The sequence below is a fragment of the Peromyscus californicus genome, unplaced genomic scaffold (assembly GCF_007827085.1).
Source record: "Peromyscus californicus insignis strain IS unplaced genomic scaffold, ASM782708v3 Scaffold_5__1_contigs__length_169319896, whole genome shotgun sequence".
NCBI classification, from domain to species: Eukaryota; Metazoa; Chordata; class Mammalia; order Rodentia; family Cricetidae; genus Peromyscus; species Peromyscus californicus.
This window is the reverse complement of record NW_026294573.1, coordinates 86585433-86605189: the sequence shown is the minus strand read 5'-3', so window position 1 is coordinate 86605189 and position 19757 is coordinate 86585433. Positions and strand designations below refer to the sequence as shown.

The 19757-nt window shown below is 55.7% G+C and overlaps 1 protein-coding gene across 8 annotated transcripts in view; it reads left to right on the top strand.

Annotated features, from left to right (window-relative positions):
* The first annotated feature begins 865 nt into the window (after nt 1–865).
* Col27a1 (collagen type XXVII alpha 1 chain) overlaps nt 866–19757 on the top strand; it is a 120358-nt gene continuing 101466 nt past the window's right edge. For 7 of the 8 annotated variants that reach the window (XM_052717487.1, XM_052717486.1, XM_052717485.1 and 4 more), the window contains exons 1-3: nt 2058–2593; nt 8004–8074; nt 11357–13119. In XM_052717487.1, the coding sequence (XP_052573447.1) occupies nt 2538–2593; nt 8004–8074; nt 11357–13119 (1890 nt within the window). In that variant the 5' untranslated portion in view covers nt 2058–2537. Of the gene's footprint in view, nt 1079–2057; nt 2594–8003; nt 8075–11356; nt 13120–19757 lie in introns of those variants that run through there. The other variant, XM_052717481.1, reaches the window with a different exon arrangement.

Sequence of the window (19757 nt, the reverse complement as noted above, 5' to 3'; positions counted from 1 at the left end):
GGCAGAAGATGAAGTGGGGGAGGCTAAGGAGGGTCTGCTGGGAAGGAGAAAGGGCTGTGGACTGCATCACCATTCCGACGTGCAGAGGACAAGAGTCGGGTACTGAGTTCAGCGGCCTCTGTACCACTTTCCAGCTTAGTCAACCTTCTTTTCAGTGCAGATAACAGCACATCTCCCTTCCCATAGCACAATGGCTCTCAGCCAGGATAGAGCGTGGGTACGCGAAATATCACTGGTCGCCAAATCCCTCAGTAATGGAGATAAATATCTAAGAGTGTCAACCTCACTAAGTAGACGAGATACCTAACACTTAAATTCAATACTTTAAGGCAAAAACAAAAAAAAAAAGCACCCTGAACAAAATACCAAAAAAATGTAAATAAAGACAGGATGTGCCTGGTACAGAGTATGCAGCTCAGAAACACATGCGGGCAGTGATTGGACTGGGAGTAAGTACTTTACCTCCGCAGCTGTGAACTTCGGAAAACTCGAGGAAGCCCCAGGCCCTTTCTCTGGAAGAAGGCACAGTCTGTGCACAGCCTCGGGGTGCTCTTGCAAACGAAGGTGAAGCACTCCGAATGGACACGGGGGTGCCCGGGCCCCCGGCGGCCGTGGGTGCTCTGCCCCCTGCAGGATGCCGCGCACAGTTCGGTGGCTCCCTCCCCCACTCCGACTTGGGACTTTTCCGAAAGTTTGCTGAAACCAGACACCTTGCTTGACCGTGCCCGCGTGCAGCCGCGGTTTAAAAGGCTGCCTTCAGCGCCCCTTCCCCGCCCCCAGCGGAGACTTCAAAAGGGCCGGCGCCCGCCGCGGCCCCGGCACCTATGAGCCACCCCCCGCACCCGGAGCTCGCGCCGGAGCCTGAGCACACGGAGTGGCCACGGCTGCAGCGCAGGGGGACCGGGCCAGTGGCGCAGGCCCGCGCTCCCATGCTCCTCCCGGCGCCGCTGCGCCCCGCGCTCCTTTAGGGAAGGGGACTGCACCCCCGCCCCCGCGCCCGGGGCTGCGGGGACCCATGACTACAGATGCCGTTAGGCACCCGAAGAACCGACCGGCCAGCGTCGAACTTAGGGACTCAGTAAGTGTCCAGAGACTCCTGGAGCGCTCAGCATTCAGAGTGCGCAAAGGTGCATGCGTGTGCCAGGGTGGGCACAAGTTCTGTGTGCACGCCCGAAGTTGCCATTCGCAGAGGGTTGTGTGCTAGGGGGAGTGTGCATTCGGGGACGTGAATGGACTGTGCATATGGGAGTGTGTGCCCTATGCATGTGCATTTGTGCCGTGTGAGTACTCGCGTGGCTGCCTCTGCGAGCGTAGCGTCTGAGCCTGCGCGGAATCCGGACATCCGAGGGTGTTTCTCTGGAGCTCAGATAAGTGCGTGGCTGTGTCTGCCTGTGAATGAGTGTGAGTGTTTGGAGTGTGCCTGTGGGAGGGAGTGTGTGCGCGCGCTCACCAGTCAGTATGAATCGCTTTATAGAGGCTAGAAGCCAGAGGGAATTTAGTCTCAGGGCTGAGCGGTGGTTTTGAGTTTGAGAATCTGCCTGGGTGTCGAGAGTGTGCGCGTGGAATCCCGGGGATTCTTTCGTTGGCCTTAGGGGTGAAGGTGCAGGAAGGCTGAAGACATTCAACGCGCTCACCCGCAGCGTTCTTCCAGAAGCTCTGAATCTAGGGTGCAACTTTTCTGCTAATAGTTGGGAGTTAAGACAGACGGCGGTTGTCGTGGAAGTGTAGGTGCCAAGTCAAGGTCACAGCTGTGTTCCTGGAACTCTGGGATCCTTTCAGGAATAGAAATTGTCCCCTTGGACCCCACCCTACGGCAGCGAGGACCCTTAGTGTCATAAATCATAAGTTCCTAACCTCAGTGTGATGGATCTCTGGGCAACCCGGAGCAGCCCCCTTTCCACGTGTCTGTTTTGAGATCTTCACTAGGAGGAGGGGCGAGGATGTCCCCCTCTCGGATGGGTGGATGGTCGCGCGAGGCGACCGAGGCTGCATCCCTTGCTGCGTCCGGCAGGGGGCAGCAGGTGGCAGCAGAGGGCGGCCCGGCGCGGGGAGGAGAAGAAGGTGGAGAGCTGCGGCGGGCCGAGACTTTAAATCGCCTTCATTTCCCCCAAATCCTTCCTTTTCCTCTCCTCCCCCAGGCCGGCGGGGAGGCAGCTTCCACCGCCCTCCGCGCGGGCTCGCCCGGCCTTGCTTTGCCTCCAGGGACCGCTAGCGGCCCACCTCCAAAAGTTTGATCATCTCTCTCTATCTCTCTCTCTGCCTTTTCTTGCTTCTTCCTTTTTGGTGGAAGCAGAAAAAGAGAGGCAGGGGCGAGCGCGGCTGCCGGACTCCTGGGACCATGGGCCTGGCGCGGGCGCCCGCGGGGCTGAGGCCGTGCCGTTCGCCTGCTCCGGCGCCCCTGGGCGCAGGGCTGCGCTGGGGGTGCGCGGGCAGCGCGCTCTGAGCCGGCCTGGCGCGGCGCGGCGGGGGGCTGGCGGCCCCATGGGGCGCGCCCACACTTGCCCCCCGGGCTCGGGAGTATGAAGTAGGGGCCTGCCATGGGCAAGGGATCGGCGCGGGGGGCCCGAGGCACAGCGGCGGCAGGACACGGGGGGTGAGTACGAGCCCATGGTTGCCCCTGACCCAGCTTCCTGCGCCTCGGATGTGCACGGGAGGCTGGGGTTCCCCGCCACGCCAGACGCTTGCAGAGGAACGTCAGCTTCCTGTAGATTCCTGCGCCCCCGCTAGGCGGGACGCCAAGGGTTAACAGGGGCTGCGCCCCCAGGCCAGGCTGCGCCTTGCTATTGGGGAGAGGGCCCGAAGAGGAGGGTCGGTGCAGAGCCAGACGGGCGATCTAGAAGAGCGGACGAGTGGCGGCACTCAGAGTGGCGGGCTGGGACAGGGGTAGGGGCAGGAGGAGGGAGTCTCGATGTCTGCAGGTCTCAAGCTTGCACGCCTCGGGTTCCACTGTCCTGTGAGTCAAGTTTGTAGGTCTCCAGGTCCGGGCGTTTGCTCCTGGCTCAGTCTCTGTGGTTCTGCACGTCCCTGCTTTCCTAACCTCTCTGCTTATGAATGTGTCTGCCTGGGTCTGAGTGCCTCAGACTTTCCCAGCTTCTCCCGGGAAGCCTGCAGTTCCTGTCCCTCTCCGGAGTAAGCGAGGAGTGAGAGCCAGCTTGTGGGAGCGGAAAGGCCCTGGGAGATCACCAAGTCCAACCTCCTTGTACAGATCAGGGAACCGCGGCCAGAGTGGGGCCGGGAATCTCCAGGGCGGGGCCCGCACACAGCTGGCACCCCGCGGCTGGGATTCCCAGCTTGTGCAGAAGTTGTAAGAGAGAGCGAGGGATCCAGTCACTGCGTGTGGGTGTGTGTGGGAGAACGCGGTCCGGAGGGGCCCTGTGGACTGCATGCAGCTCAGGCACAGGGCTTGTCCTTCATCCTGCGGGGACTCTAGGGCTCCCGGGAGAGCCTGGCTGGGGTTGTAGCACCGCCCACCCGCTCAAGAAACACCCCTCTGAGCTGGAGCCCGGGTGATGAGGGCCCCCCCTTCTTTTCCATGTCTTGGAAAAAGCTGGCTGTTTGAGATTCCCCCACTCCCCCACCACACACATTCGTATACACAGGGCACCAGTGAGCGCACTGGTGACTCATTTTCTCCGGGAGACCCTGTGCCAGGGCAGATGCCAGCGGTTGGGCAGTGTGGTGGTGCCAGGGAGCACCCCACAATGAGGCCGAAGCTTTAGGCAGGCCAACAGTCCCAATGCCTCCCTGCCTTCCTGGCCATACGTCCTCAAGCTCCTAGCCACCTTGGCTTCAGCAAACCTTCCAGCTGTGCATCCCCACCCCACCCCCTTCCCCCGTGGATCCTTCTTCCCCTCCTTGCTTCTGCGTTGAGAAGTCCGCTCTCCTGTTTATCCATGCCACTCTTCGGTAGACAGCGGCTTCTGGGACTTTCATTGAAGGAGCCCATCCTCAGTGCTTTCCCTTGTCTCTGCTTGCATCCCAACACACTCCCCTGATACCTTGTTGGTAGTTTCTTCCTCCAATCTCAGTGCTCAGGGACCTTCTAGGTGTCCCCCAAGGCCTGGCCTGGCCTGGCATGCAGAGGATCCAGTTCACTGGCAGTCATGAATGGGCAAGGAAGCCGTCCTGGGCTCACTTCAGTGGAAAGCAGGCTTTGGGGCAGAGCGTAGGAACCTAGCAACAGGCAGTTTGAGTTCAAGTCCTGTATACTATGCTGTGTGCGTGGCCAGGCCTCCCGCCTCTGTGCTGCTCATTCTCACATCCACCAGGTGAGCATCAGCCCTCCCAGCTGGCAAGGTTTTGTGAGAGTTAAAGAAGCCTGCTGGGCAAGGGCTCTGAACATGGGCTAGTGCATAGTAAGTGTTCAGTAAAGCACAGCTGTTATTTGTATCTGTACTCACTGCTTTGTGAATGGGCGTGTGAGTCAATGGGCAAGTTCTGGGCTATATCCTGTCCAGACGGATGACCTCCATGTGTGTGTGTGTGTGTGTGTGTGTGTGTGTGTGTGTGTGTGTGTGTGTGTGTGTGTTCCCATGGAGGTGGAAGGTGTGGAGAAGGACTTTGGGTGTGGCTGTCTTGGGCACATAGGGTCTGGTGAGGCCACAGAGGCAGGTGGGGTAGGGACAGACTCACGTCCTTCCCAGTCAGCCCTGGTGCCGCTCAGTCCATGGTAGAGCAGCTGGGTGCAGCATCCACAGGGCTGCCTGCCTCAGGGGTTCCTATGCCCTCTGGTCATGAGGACCTTGGAGCTCTCTGCATGTTGAAGCTGGGATGGACTTCTGAATCTTCAGTGTTTCCAGGAAACAGGTATGGAGGGAAAGCCATCCAAACAGAAGGCAGCTTCTGGCCAAGTCTCTGAACAGGAACAGCCCTATGTGTGGCAAGCTAATGACTGGCTTCTTGCAGGAGGCAAGAACCCCCGGCTACTCCCTGGAGGGTCAGGCTGTGTCTCCAAAGTGCTATCCTTTGTGGCTCCTATCTTGGGGTGCCTGCTGCCCTCTCTGGGGGTGGTCCTCATGCATTGATCTTCCATATGCCATGGAGCCCCTCCATGTCCGAGCCCTCCATGTCCAAGGTCTGTGAAGTTGTAGTGGAAACGGAAGTCAGGGAGAACAAAGCCCTGAGCCAGTGCGGCCACTAGTGTTATTAACAGTAGCCTAAACAGCACTGGAACAGTAGTCACAGTGCCGGGCCTCCTCCCTTCCGCAGCCAACTTTCCAGGCTGGAGCTTACTCACAGAGATGGCTCCGGGGCTCCCGGCTGCATCTCTATTCCTGCTGAGAAAGCTGGAACTCTGGTCCCCAGTAAGTAGCAAGTCTCTAAAAGATTCTACCTTCTCCTGCAGGGAAAAACACATCAAATGTAGGTCTGTTGGTGGGAGAGTTGACTGGCTGTGGGCGAATCCCCTCTCTCTGGGCTCTTGTGGCTCATCTCTTCAAAAAGATGGTTAGGGATAGAATCTGGTCCCTAGGGCTCTTCAAGACCCTTCTCTCACTGAGATGTGATGAATACTGGGAAGTTTAGCCTCCAATGGGCACAAAAGCCCAACCCCAGAAGGCCAGCTGCATTTGTGCCAATCTTCTGCAGCTTGGCCTTAGGCAGCTGAATAGTACAAGAAGGCTCGACTCCACCTCCAGTGCCGTCCTTCTGACCGTTGAGAACTTGATGTAGTGTCCTCTAATCTACCCTTTAGGGTACCCTACTGCCGGAAATGACCTAGGTGGACACATGTGGCTCTTGTGCCTACTCTGGATCACCTGGTGTCCCTCTGTTATCTGGAAAACATCCAAGACAGGTGCAGGTGATACAACATTGGCAGACTCAAGGAGTGAAGAGAAGTGCCAGGGGTCAGGTGCTCAGTTTCTTGTCTGCAGGACTTCTGGGAGCTTTTTGGATACAGGCATGCTGGGGAAGCCATCTAAGCTTGGATGCAGAGTTGGCTCTTCCCCGGGCTGCCTGGCGACTGTTTTCCTAGAGTGCCTCTCTGAATGACAATATGTTTTGGGATCTGCACAAAGTGCCTTTGAAGGCACCCACCCTGACTTCTGTCAAATAAAACTTAATAGCCTGACCCCAGTTCCCAGGGCCACCGGGGCTGCCTGTGGCTTTTGAAAGCCAGCCATGGCCGGAGGACTCCCTACCCTTTGCAGAAGGCAAAGCCAGTGTAGCTGGGCACTCTGACTGCTGGTTAGCAGTCGGCCACAGTGAGCAAGATGCAAGACGTTTGGCCCCAGGAGAAAGGAGAGCTCCTAGCCGTGTCAGCAGACTGGGAAGGGCAAGCGGGGGTGGGACCTGGAAGGAGGTAGAGCCACGGAGGAAAGCTTCGGGAAGATACTTTCGAGTCCGGAGTCCTCCTACACCATGTGGTCTGCAATCACCGTGCAGGCCTGTGTGGCACCTTTCCTGTCCCTGTGCACAGGTCTGCCGGAGAAGGTGTCAAAAGCCTAATGTCAGCATCCCAGAGCCCTTTCATCCAGTCAACCTCAGGCTGCAAGTAACCGAAGACTATATCCAACCTGATTTTAACAAGGGGTCAGTGGTCATTTCCCTTTGAAGAACCTCAAGAAAGATTAGTGTAGGGGTGGTGACACTAACACCCGTGATGGTTCCCTTTCTGCCATCCTTGTGTGTCCATGGGACTTCTTACCTCTCACACACCAAGTGGCTGGCAGCATCTCTGAACAGCATGTCTTCATTCAAAAGCACCCAGAGGCCGGCAGAAAAATCTTTCTATTCTTTCCACATATTTTCCTAGGGTGCTGACAGGCATCATCCTACATCTCATTGGCTATATTTGAATCATATATGCATTTCTAAACAGGTCACTGACATGGTCTGTATTCACCCAGTGTCCTCTGAACTCTGTGGGTGGGTAAGCCCGGGTGGTGTGTTACACAGCACCAAAGTCATGCTTGCTACTGAATAAAGTTCCAACTAGATTTGAAAGTAGGGAGGCCTGGCAGGGAATGAGCCAGGAGTTGCAGACAGCAGCCCTGGGTTTCCTATATTGCCCTGTTCCCCAGGAGCACACCAGCCTGATTTTACTCTTAGAAGAGGAACCGGGCCAGTCACCCAGCTCAGCTTCCAGCTGCCATCTCAACCATCTCTGGCCACGTGCCCCAGCCTCCCCTCTGCCCTCCTGGGGATCAGTTGCCCTGAGTGGCTTGGGTGTCCTAGTGGATGCTCCCACAGGAAGGTGAAATAGGATCCTCACCTCTGCCTATCATGGCAGTAGCCACTGAGTGCAGCTTTAACCATGCCTGGACGCCACAGTGGGGTGGAGGCAGTGGTGAGGGAGGGCGGACCTGGCTGGGCCAGGTCAGTTCTTTAATGCATGAGCCGATTTAATCTCCACATCTGGCCTGCAAGAGAGGATGTGTCAGTCCACGCTGCAGACTAGAGGAGCTCAGGAAGGCGGAGTGACTCATCTGGAGTCACACAGCCTGGAAATCACAGGGAACCAGGTTTGCTCCTGGGGGCACCTGGCTTGGCTCTGCCCCCATCCTCGAACCCCTATTTTCCTCTGTCAGCACAAGTGGGATCAGCTGTTGTCCGAGCCCTGAGAAGGGGTCTTCCCTTCCACCGGCACCTTGAGGACCCTGGTCTTCGGAGCAGACCAGCCTATTTTTCCATCTGTCTTTCAGCCGTGGCTCTGCTATCCATAGCCTGGGGCCTGGGGAAGCTTGTCTTGAACTTCCGGGGCTGTAGTGCCGATGAAGGGCTGAACTCTAAACCTCCCAACATTTTGCACATGGTTTTAGACCCCGCTGTGAAGAGCAAAGCTGTGCTGGTAACTTGCTGGGCTGCTGGGTTGGAGCCCAAGAGCATGCTGGGAGCGAGAGCCAGTCTGCTTGGTCCTTGAAATCTGTGCCTTGCCTCTGGCTTCCAGTATGAGACCAGGGTGGAAGGGAACTGGGCTAGGCCGTCCCTCCTGGCTCCCTAGCCGGATCTGGGTGTGAGGGTGGAAGCTGATGCCCTGTGCATTTGTGTCTGCCTGTCTCTAGGGGGTTTCTCTTCGCCTGGATCTTGGTCTCATTTGCCTGGCATCTGGCCTCCACCCAAGGAGCTCCTGAAGGTAATTCTCTCTTTTCTTTGTCCGATGGGAGACAAAGGAGGGCGGAAGAGAACTCGAGAACTCGGGTAGCAGACATCCACACCACTAGTTGGAATGTAGAGGCTCAGTTTTCCCATCCAGAGAATGGAGCCAACCATGGGCCCAGTTCCCTGGGGTCTGTGAGGGGTTGGAAGGGTTGCATGCAGGACTGTTCTCCTGTTCCCGTGAGTCTGATCTGAATGCCTCCTTTGCTTCAGTCTGCTGGGTATCTTAAGAGCCACTGTAGGGAACACGGAGGCTACAATGTCTTTGCCCACTCCTGGCATCCCTAGACCCTTGGCTTTTGCTGTCCCTGGAGAGATGTCCGGGCATATATGGGCTAGCCACTCCACTGCCCATAGAAACTCAGACCTTTCCCATATCTGTGCAAAGTGGACATAACATCTCTAAAATTAACTGCTCTTCCTTCCTCCATACCTGCCATGTTCTGGGGCAGGCAGCAGGCACCTTGAAAATCCCCATACCCTGACTTGGTCACTGAGTAGGAACTGGACCCCTGGGAGGTAAGGGCCATGCCCGGAAGGGACTTCTCTGCCCAGCAACATTTGTTCATGTGTCATATTTTCCGAACTTGCGGAACAGCTGTCCAGAGTCCTGAGTCAGGCAGGGGGCGGGAGCGACCGGAGCTGTACTGAGCCAGGTTTATGTAATAAAGGCATCTTGCTGAAGCCAGCTGGCAGGCCTGTGCACCCTGGCTCAGGCCCTCAGTTCATTCCTTGTCCCCTGTCTTTTCCTCCCGGTGGGATTCAGCATGGGGCTCTGCTTTGCCTCTGGACCCATCCGAGTAGCTTCAGAGCAGTGCGGGATGGGATGGTGGCTGAGAACAGAGACTCTGATGAGCTTGGGTCCCTAGGTTCCAGCCCCAGATGTGAGCTGCACAGCACCCTGAGTAAGTTACTGTATTCTAAGCCTCATCTGCTGGCACACATCTGCCGTGCCATCCTGGCACTTGAGGAAGAGACAGGAAGCTTCCAAGTTCCAGGCTTATCTAAGCCATGTGGTGAGACCTTGTCTCATTAAAAAAAAAAAGATTATTAGATGCAGTGGGTGTATGTAGCACAGCTCGTCAAGTTCCCGCCTCCAAGATGGTTAGAAAAATGGATGCACGTGCATGGTAAGCATATTCAATTTGTTCTTGTCCGCTGTGAGTTGGTTCATCTGAACGGTTTAGGAAGCACCACCTTCTACGGCGGCCAGAAACTTCAGGAGTCCCAGTTTGTGCTTTAGTGGCTTCCGAGTTTCCGCAGAGGCTGGCTGTCATCAGGTTTCAAAGCCATCTGAGGGGGACAAGGGAGCAGTCCGCTGTGATACCTCTCCTGGCCAGCTGTGTCTCTCCTAGGGTTGGCCACCTGGCTGGAGGCCTGGCATGTAGAGAAGGATGTAGGGGTGTGCCAAGAGGAGGCTGGAGGAGCACCCTAGCACCGTGGGGTGTGCAGGTGGCTTCCTTCCCCAGTTAAGTGGCTCCTTCCACTTGAAGCTGTTTATCGTGACTAGTATTTCATGATAAGACAATCTCAGTGACTAGAACAAGGAAGATCTGCTAAGAAAATCACAAGCAGTGTTTTGTTTTAGCTTAGAGCTGGGGACTGGCTGGTGTGAGAAAGGAGAGGAAGAGGGGACTATGGGTGATGCAGCAGGCATTTGGGTTCTACAGAAGAGCTTCGTCTAAGCCATCATGAAGCTATGGCACAGCACCCTGGGGTGCAGAGTCCTTAGAACACTGGGAGCCTGTTGTGCTGTCTGAAGGCCTGAGGACCAGGAAGAGACTCTGGCAGGGCTTGGTGAGGATGAGGAGGATGAGCGTGTAGGTGCTCCTCATTGCCCCATCCTTGGTCCATCCATCTCTGCGCATCTGTGCATACATCTGTGTCTTTCTCTCCATACCCATCTCTGCACATCTATGCATATATCTGTGTCTTTCCACATCCATCTCTGTGTATCTGTGTCTTTCTCTCCACATCCATCTCTGTGCATCTGTCTTTCAATTCACCTGTTTTTCTGTCGGTCCATTCATCTACCCACCTGTCCATCCGTCTGCTCATGGTTGTCAGGTGAGGACCAGTTAGATGTCATGTGCTGGATTCAGGCTCCAGCGTGGCCTGTGGTCGTGCTCTGGGCAATATTAGAGTCTCAAGACCCAGACCTCAGCCCAGATGGAAGCTTTAGAGATAGCCGGAAGTTCTGGAGGCACTTGATGGCTCCCTGCAGAGGTCGAGGTCAGGAGCCAGCTCACCTTTTAGATGCTGGCAGTTCAGATAGCTGAAGTGATCAGATTACCCAGAGAAGTGGGTCAGGATGCCTTTCTTTCCATGAACATTGGGCTACATGGGGAGAACTTGTCTCAAAAAGCCCAGAAGATCGTTAGATCTAATGCATGCATACAGTGTGGATCATTGAGTTCCCGCCTTAAAGGTGCTTAAGAGAACCAGGTTCACATGCATGGAGAGCATATTTGCATTGTTCTCGCCAAAAACCCTCCCTTTGCTCTGGGAAGCCCCGCCAACGTAATTACTAAGGATGGGAACTGGCTAGACCACGGACGGATGTCTGTAAGCTTGGCTGCAGAACGGAGATTGCATGGGTACCTGGGTTACTTCCTCCGTGCCCTTCGAAGCTACTTGGGAGGAAGGCTCAGTGGAGTTTTAGCTCCCTCTGAGAGCAGAGCCCAGCTCCTCAGCCTGTTCCAGCCAGAGATCTGGGGTGGGATGGTGTGTCTCTGATGAGGTGGTGAGACCCGCCAGGCTCCCTGGACTTCCTGACTGAGTTCCAGTGACGTATCACTAAGGGGATTGCTTCCTGGAAGCAGAGGAGAAGGGCATCTCTGGCTCTTTGGTGTTTGGTGGGCATCCTTGCTTTTGGTGGCAGCAGTTGTCATTTGACAGTGCAGATTGCTAGTTCCTTTGCCACCAGGGCGTTTGCCCATTTAATCATCGCAACGTCCTTTTGCAATAGGTCCTATGATATGACTCCATCTGACAGATGGGAAGACTGAGGCTCTAGAGCCACAGGGTTAGGAAGTAGTAGAGCTGAGGGTGTGGATCCAGGAAGGACCCAGGAAGGCAGACAGGAGCATGCAACCCAACCCTGGGATGCAAGGTTGCAGTGTGTCACAGCCGGTTGCAATGTGACACCTCAGCTTGGGGGTAGGTCCCTGGGCAGGGGAATGAGCAGATTCCCAGGTGGCTGCTTGTGGCCTGAGCTGGAACGAGCTCTCACCATCCTATCTTATCTTATCCCTCTCAGATGTGGATGTCCTCCAGCGGCTGGGCCTCAGCTGGACGAAGGCCGGGGGTGGCCGGAGCCCCGCACCCCCCGGTGTTATTCCTTTCCCATCTGGCTTCATCTTCACGCAGCGGGCCAGATTGCAGGCCCCCACAGCCACAGTCCTTCCCACCACCCTGGGCTGGGAGTTGGCGCTGGTGTTAAGCCTCTGTTCGCACCGCGTGAACCATGCCTTCCTCTTCGCCATCCGCAGCAGGAAGCACAGGCTGCAGCTGGGCCTGCAGTTCCTTCCCGGCAGGACACTCGTCCACCTGGGTCCCCGGCAATCTGTGACCTTTGACCTGGATGTGCATGATGGGCGCTGGCACCACCTGGCCCTAGAGCTGCGTGGCCGCACGGTCACGTTGGTGACCGCCTGTGGGCAGCACAGGGTACCTGTCCCACTGCCTTCCCGTAGGGACTCTACGCTTGACCCCCAGGGCTCCTTTCTCTTGGGGAAGATGAACCCTCGTGCTGTCCAGTTCGAAGGTGCACTCTGTCAGTTCAGCATCCATCCCGTGGCGCAGGTCGCTCATAATTACTGTGCCCACCTGAGAGAGCGGTGCCGACAGGTGGACACATATGGTCCCCAGGAGGGAGCCCTCTTCCCCTGGGACTCGGGCCCAGCTTTTGCTTTGCATCCTGAACCAGCCTTGCTTGGCCTGGGGAACCTGACCAGAGCCCCAGCAACCCTGGGGACCAGGCCTGTAGGCAGGGGACCCATGGTGACTATGGCTCCTGCCATGCCCACCAAGCCCCTGAGGATTGTCTCCCCAGATGTCTCCCAACACAACTCTGCCCAGACACCACTGGCACCTGCCAAGCAGTCAGCCAGGAAAACACCTTTCCCCTCGCCTTCAGCTTCTTTGGCTGGTTCCACCAGGATTTTTCATCCAGCTGCTGCCCAACCACTACAGATCACAGCCACTAGTCCCACCACGCGTCCCCCCACCACGCGTCCCCCCGCCAAACCTTCTGCTTCTGCCCCTTCAGTCACCCCTGTGAAAAGTCCCCATCCAACTCAGAAAACAGCCGTCCCTTCATTCACAAAGCCTGTCCTACCCACCCAGAAGCCAGTGAACCGCACCTCCCACCTAGCACCTTCCAGAGCCTCAGGTCCCACTGTCAGGCCTGTCCAGAAGACCCTCGTGACACCCCGACCTCTAGCACCCAGCCCCCGGCCCCTGCAACCCACTGCTGGTGTATCGAAGAAGTCTACTATTCCCACAGCAGCAGAGGCTAAATCCAAGATGACCAGTCGGGCCAACAAGCCAGTCTTGGCTCTCACCAGTGCCCCTAAAACTCTTCAGCAAACTGTTGTGTCCCAGTCCCCTGTTCCCTTCCTGGGCTCTACGAGAGCCTCTCGGACACTGGCTACAGCCCCTGCTCTGCTGGGCACTGGAAATCCTAGAATGGCTCCTCCCGCTCGTGACTCTGCTACAACTCCTGCTGGAAGCAAGAAATTCACAGGGCTGGAAGCCTCCAAGAAAACCAGACGGAAGAGCAGCCCCCGGAAGCCCATGCCGCCCAGCCCTGAGAAGACAGCAAGGGACACCCCACCAAGAGACCTGACCACCAAGTCCAGCCAGCTGTCTTCCCCAGCCCTGGTCCTTGCCCCGGCTCACCTCCTGTCCTCCAGCCCCCAGCCCACCAGCAGCAGCTTCCCTTTCTTCCACCTGCCTGACCCTACACCTTTCCCGATGCTGATGGGGCCTCCAGGCTCCAAGGGAGACTGTGGCTTGCCGGTAAGACTGGGTAGGGTCTGCATGCTACTTGGTGCAGAAGTGGGTGTCTGTGGGGCAGTTCGGTTCAAGAGCACACCCCCTGGTAAGGATGAGGGAGGAAAGAGCTACCCTGGGGGAGGAAGCCAGTTTGGTCCCCAACTCCTTGGCCTTACTGTCTCAGTGGCCACATGTCCTAGGGCAGAGTTGTGAGCCCTTGGGGCAGACTTGGTAGGAGTCCCTGAGTTTTAGCTAGCTCAGGTCCCAGGTAATTCGCTGCTAACCCAGTGTCAAGGGTCTGTGGCTTCAGGAACACCGTAGTTGATGGACCTGGGTCACCACAGTGAGCTGACGAACAGCTCCCCATGTGGCCCTGCTGGCCTGTGCGCCCGTCTGGGAGCTGCGGACAGAGGTCACGGATGAGTAGCTTGGGATGTATTTGGCTTGGCACATGCAGCCTTCTTTTTATGCAGTCTAGTAGTTACTGACATTGAAAAAGTGGGGTGGTTCATAGGAAAGTCTAGTCCACTCAGTTCTTTTGGAGGGTAGGAGGCATGGTGACTCTCGGGTGGCCTCTTCTCACCATGATCCCACTTCTCCTTGGAGCGTCCTAGCTGGCCTTCTCATTGGCATGTGTCATCTGCCTGGCTGGTACCCATGCTTGACTGTCTACCCCTAGTTGAGGAGTGGAAGATGAGGAAGGGCCTGGTGGGTCACGGAACAAGGAAGAGACAAAGAAAAAGCATTCCATGTGCGGAGGCTCGCCTGGGACTGTGTCCAGGGCCAACGACCTTCCCTGGCTCAAGGCCAGTCCACCCAGGCGGGGAGCAGTAGGGTGGGGGTTCTAGAAGGCTCACGCCCCTGCTCTGACCTTGGCAATGGCCACGGTACAGTGGTTGCCCCCTCCTCAGAGCCAGGTGTCCTACTGGGCTCTGGGTTTCAGGGTCAGGCACCCTGCATTGTGGAGACAGTGGCAGACGCTGGGACTTCCTGGGTCTTGCAAACATACTTAATGAGTTTTAATAATCATTAGGAATAATATTTATCCAGCCCGTCTCCAAGGGGACAGAGTCTGCTCATTATAACCATATTTCGAAGCTTATGGAACTAGTGTACATTACTCCACAGTTAGGTCAGCTCTCGGCTCAATTTTCCCGTTGTTCTCAAACTGGCAGTCTGGAGTTGGGGATCCAGGGATCTGGAGGGGAAGACATGGAACCTCTGCACCCAGCCTGATCCTGGCCCAGGTGCTTTTGGCTCAGACAGCTCAGCTTCCCGTGCTGTGCACTCTAGGCCTGGGAAGCATAGGCTTAAGGAGGTGAACTGTCCTCCTGTGACAGGTCTCTGTGGTGCACCACAACGGAATGAAGGAGGTGAACCACCCTCTCCAGGCCAGGAGTGGAGAGAGGACAGGGCCATGTTTGGGTGTGTGGGCTTTTAGCAAGTAGACTGTCTTTTGGGCCTGTGGAATGCGTAAACTATGTCCCTTTTCCCTGGGGTCTGGGGCTGTGGTTCACAGTCTGCCAATCTCATCCTTGAGTTTCCTCATTATCAGAGGAGGTCCTGGAGTCAACATGCTCAGCTGATGGATGCTCAGGGATTCTTTAGTTGAATGCTCCTCTTTGGGCAGGTGACATGATAGGAGACTTGCCCTTGCCCAAGTTTGCACAGCACATAGGAGGCAGAGTTGAGACTGGACTCTGGAATCGAGACTCTGAGATCAGAACATTCTATCCCTTTACTCCCCAGCTAAGGGTCCACTCAGAGGCTCTGGATTCAGGGCTGAAAGGAGGGAGGTTTCAGAGACAGTCAGGCCTTGCCCTCGTCCTCAGAAGAAGGGCTACAGAATCTTACGCTTGGCTTTAAGACGGCAGGCCAGGTTTCTGGGTGTGTATCTAGTGCCCGGTAGTTAGGCCCCCTGAGACAGGGTGTGTGGTCATCTTCTGCCACAGGTGAGCAAACAGGTGGGTGGGCAAAGAGCTTGGAGCGAGGATACCGGCATGTTCCTGCAGGGGCTAGGGATGAGAGGGACATCAGTCTGCATGGTGCCATTCCAGCCTCACTCTCCATTCTGTCCCTGACCCCTCACCTACTCCCCAGCTTGGAACTCTCCACTAGGAACCAAGACGCTACTAGGGTCTTTGCCCACCATGTGGCAGGTGGCACACGGCCACTTCTTTTCCCTAGATATGGATATGGAGGTAGTGGGGACATGGACACACACCTTACCCTCACATTTCTCCCGGATCTGAGCATAACAGAGGGAGGCCGTGCTCCCTGGGTTTGGGGATGCGTGGATCTGGGTTCAAATCATGCTTCTGCTCCATACTTCCTCTGAACTGGTTCTGTAGCATGGGGTAGTGGCTTCCACCTGTCAAGTAGAGGGTGTCCAGGAATCTGTCACCGTAAAGAAGCTTGTGGGACTGTCTCCTTGAGTACCGGAGACTTTAGGGGAATTCTCTTACTCCTTTCTCGGGTTGGAGTCCCTTCTAGGATGGGCGTTGGAAAGCAATGCCTGGAAGGGGGCCGTGATGAACATGTGTCGTGGTTCTCAGGTGAGGATATGAGGTTGCCTGTAGAAGATGAGGCAGAGTTGTCTAGCTGAGGCCAGGGTTCAAGGAACGGCATAGAGCCACATGCCTAGGAGGCTGCTGCTCTGATAATGCGCGTACTTCTGTGTCCTTGGGGAGACCAGGCCAAAACATGAGCCGCAGCATTCAGTGAAGATCTCTGACATAAATATGAATGAATTTGAGCCTTGCAAAGACCAGATTGTCCTGATTGCCAGGCCAGGATCCTTGAGGTCAAACATAACTCCCCTATCGAAGAAGTGACAAGATTGTGTGGCGTTAAGAAGCACGCTCATCCTGTAATCTGAAAAACCTGGATGTTTTTGTTCCTAGTCCAAGTGGTGATAAAATTCCTAGATGCTTTGTGCTGTGTGACCGCTGGCAGGGCACTCAACCTCTCTGAGCCTTAGTTTCTGTGAACTGGAGATGCAGTAAGACTTAACTCTCCAGGGTTGTATAATTTTGGGAGGAACTTTTTGAAGGTCTGGGAAGCACAGGAGAAGCCAGCAGCGTTCTGCAGCCATGGCTATTCCTTGTCATGCCCAGATGACCTCCAGGTAGAAGGGACAGGAAAGGAGTTACCAGCATTCAGCCCGAACTGAATCCCTGACCCAGGCCTTCACGGCACAGTAGTGAGTTAACGGCAGGGAAGCTGCCCCTTTTCCTGCAGGCAGCCCCTTTGCAGTGTGGAGTGGAAAGATACCTGCGCCCCCAAAAGGAGGAGAGCCAAGGAGTTAGGGGGGCAGCCTTTGGAAGGTGGCCTCGGGGAGCAGAGGGGGATCTGCCCAGAGTGCACCCATGACCTCAGAAAATGGCTTATGACATTCCCATTTTGCAGCTGGACTCGCTGAGACTGGAGGCATGGGGAGGTGTGGTCACTCAGGACCACACAGCTGGGTTCCCATGGAGAAGTTATGTCCCATCACAGAGGGTGGGTGCTCTGCAGACATCCATGGTCTCATCAAGGGACAGGCACAGAACAGGAGCCCAGGGACCAGGAGGTCATGGTTGAGGTGACCCAACAGAGAGCAGCAGCACCTTCAGGCCTGGATGCAGGTCCCTCAGAACTCAGGCCTGTAGAATGCCTCCCTGTTTGCTGATTGCCAGGGGTAGATGCCAGCAGGTCTGACTCTGTGCAGGGCCTCACTGCAGCTAGCACAAGGCGAGGGGGGGGGGTCTTGTTCAAGAGCAGGATCCCCTTGGAATGGCTCTGGGAGGTCAGGACACCAGAGGAAGCCTGCAGGGCTGATTCATGCTGCCAAGGCTCTGTGTGTGTGCATGCACCCTGGCCCAGGCCTCCTGCATTCCCTGGACAGAGACAGGCCTGCGGGGGCCCCTGCCCCTCCCCCACACGAGCCCTCTCAGAGGCCTCCTTGTTTGCAGTGTGGAGTGGAAAAATCCCACCCCAGCTCATGATTCATTGGGCTCCCCCGCTCAGGCTATGGGCCTGGAAAGAAACAGCCACGTTTTCCACTGTGCAAAAGCAGGGACTCACTGGGATGGAACAGAGGGGCCAAGGGCACCCACCATTACCCTAGCCAACAAAGTGAATGCTGAGTATGCCAGGGGCATGTCTGCAGCTGGGCTGGGTGGCTATGGTCCAATCCTCTGGCTAGTGGGATGGAGGTGGTAGCCATGCCTCAGCTAGGGGCTTGGACTGCTGTGTCAGGAGCCAGGCCATAGTCTGACCTTGCCAAGATGAGCTTTAGACCCCAAGTTGTACTGGGGTATGCTGAACAGATGTGCTAAGTGAGGTCAGATTCTGGCCCAGCTGCTCCAGAGCTCCAGAAGAAATATCCAGAGGTTGCCTCTAGGCTTCCGTAGTTGTAGCCTCATCAGGGTCCACTGGAGTCCGGCCTTGGCTTCCAGGCAAATGGAAATGGTCTTATTACTCTCTCGCCTGATACCCCCAACTCCAGTCCCTACAACTCAGGAGATGCCAGTACCTGGAAGACTGGGCACGTTCGTCTCCCAGGTGATCGCATAGGGGAGGACTTAGGCCAGGCCACATGGTTCGTTAGAGACAGCTGTCCAGCACTGTCTGTGAAGGACTTGCCTGAGATGAGAAAGCAAGCCCAGTGGCCTGCCTTGTCCAGCCTCTGCTTCCTGCTAGCTGTGTGGCCTTGAACAAGTCACTTTACCTCTCTGAGCCATCTCTGATTTTTTTTTTTTTTAATGCATCGAAAGGGCTCAGGGTCCCTCCCGCAGTGCATTTCCCTCCAACTGTGTGTCACCTGCCTGGGAGAATTGAGCCAAGGAGGAGGGTCTACTTGAAAAAGACACTGCTCTCCCCAAAACAGTAGTGCGGGTGTGTGTGTAGCTTAAACTCCTGAATAAGGAAGTCCCAGGGGCTTGCCTAGCAGAAATAACAACTCATGCTATTGGAGCGTCAACTTTATGCCAGGCACGAGAATTAGCACGTTTTATAGGTTATCTGTGGCGACAGGCTATTATTATCCTCATTGGACAGCCGTAGAAACCCAAGCTTGAAGAGGGAGTGGAAGCAGCTGGCACAAAGCCACCTCTTGGAATAGCAGGGCACTCCATCTGTGTGAGCCCCTGTCCCATGCTGTACTCTGGAGAAGAGGGAGATGGCCTGGCCTCAGTCCCAAATCTACGTGGACCGGATGGATAGCAGGGTACTGTTGGCTTGGCTGGAGGCACCCAAAGGCTCAGAGAGGGTTGGGACTTGCCTGAGGCCACGCTGTGCTCCTCCTCCTCTCATAGGACTGTCCAGTGACCGTGGACTAACTGGTGGTATCTAACTGTCTGGATCTGGGCTATGATTCTCAGGGACAGCAAGCCCTGGAGTGTTCACAAGCCAGCGTGCCAAGCTGAGTGGAGCCTAGCCGGGCTGCCCAGTGTGAGAGCGTGATCTGCTGCCAGCCAGAACGAACTCAGTTTTCAACACCGATTCTAACTCTGGGCAGGGAACCTGGAATCTCGTGGACGGTTATTTGAAACAAATGAATTCCCAGGCCTCACACTCCTCGAAAGCCTGGCTGCCTTTGAGGGGTTTGGGCTCAGTCTCTTGCATGCACGCTTGCTAATCTCATTTTCTTCTTTGGGGTGGAAGGGACGGTCATTAGTCACTACCTGCATTTTAAAGGGTCCTAGTATGCAGCGCTACAATCAGGATGCAAAGCCCGGCCTCTGGCTTAGTCAGTCCACTCCTGCTTTCCTGCAAAGGGAGCCATTATAGGACCCTGCAGGTGCTTCTGGGTCACTTCAGGGCCAGGCCTTTCTCTCGTGGGAAATGAGGAGCCATTGAATATTGTTGAACAAGGATGTGTCTGGGGATTAGACTGGAGGAGACAAGAGAGATGTATGGGGGTTTGTTGCAGGTTTTTTTTTGGAGCTGTGATGATGCTGGACCCTATGGGGGAACAGATGGGCATTTCAAGTGCAGGCTCTGTGGTACATAAGGCAGTAGACACATACTGTCTCTTGTCCTCAAGTAATCCAAAAGGACTGTGGCCCTTATACAGGCCGGGTTGTCAGAGTAACAAGTTGGCTACACGGAGCTGTGAGTGGGGCCAAGGCCATTTGAACTCAGGCCCAGCTGTTTCAAAGCCTCTGCGCGTGCCCTTTGTGCTCCACTGTCCCTCTGTGGTGCTAGGATGCTTGGTGTGACCTTGGCTAAGTCCCCTTCTCTGCTCTGACTCTGCAGAGAACTTGGCTGGGCTCTGAAATTGCCTGCTGTTTTGTGTTATCAGATGTTTGGCTGAGCCCTGGGGGTAGGGTGACTCATCTTCTGTGCTAGCACCTTTGAGGAGACTGCCATGTGCAGAGAGAGCCAGGCTTCCAAACAGACATTTCCCCAAGGAAAGGAAAAGGGAAATGGTCAAGGAAAGCTTCCTGGAGGAGATGGCATCCTCACAAGCTAACTGAGTGATAAACTGATAAGCGACGGGGCTTCATAAATTGGGAGAGAACAGGTGTTAGTTATAGAAGGCCTGGAAACCCCAGTAAGCATGAGTTCCCCAAGGCAGAGAACTCAGGGGACTCCTCTTCATAGCCTGGAATTTCTGTACAGGATTGTTGACTGACTGACTGATTGCATTTTCTGCTGTATGTCAGCATTGCCTCCCA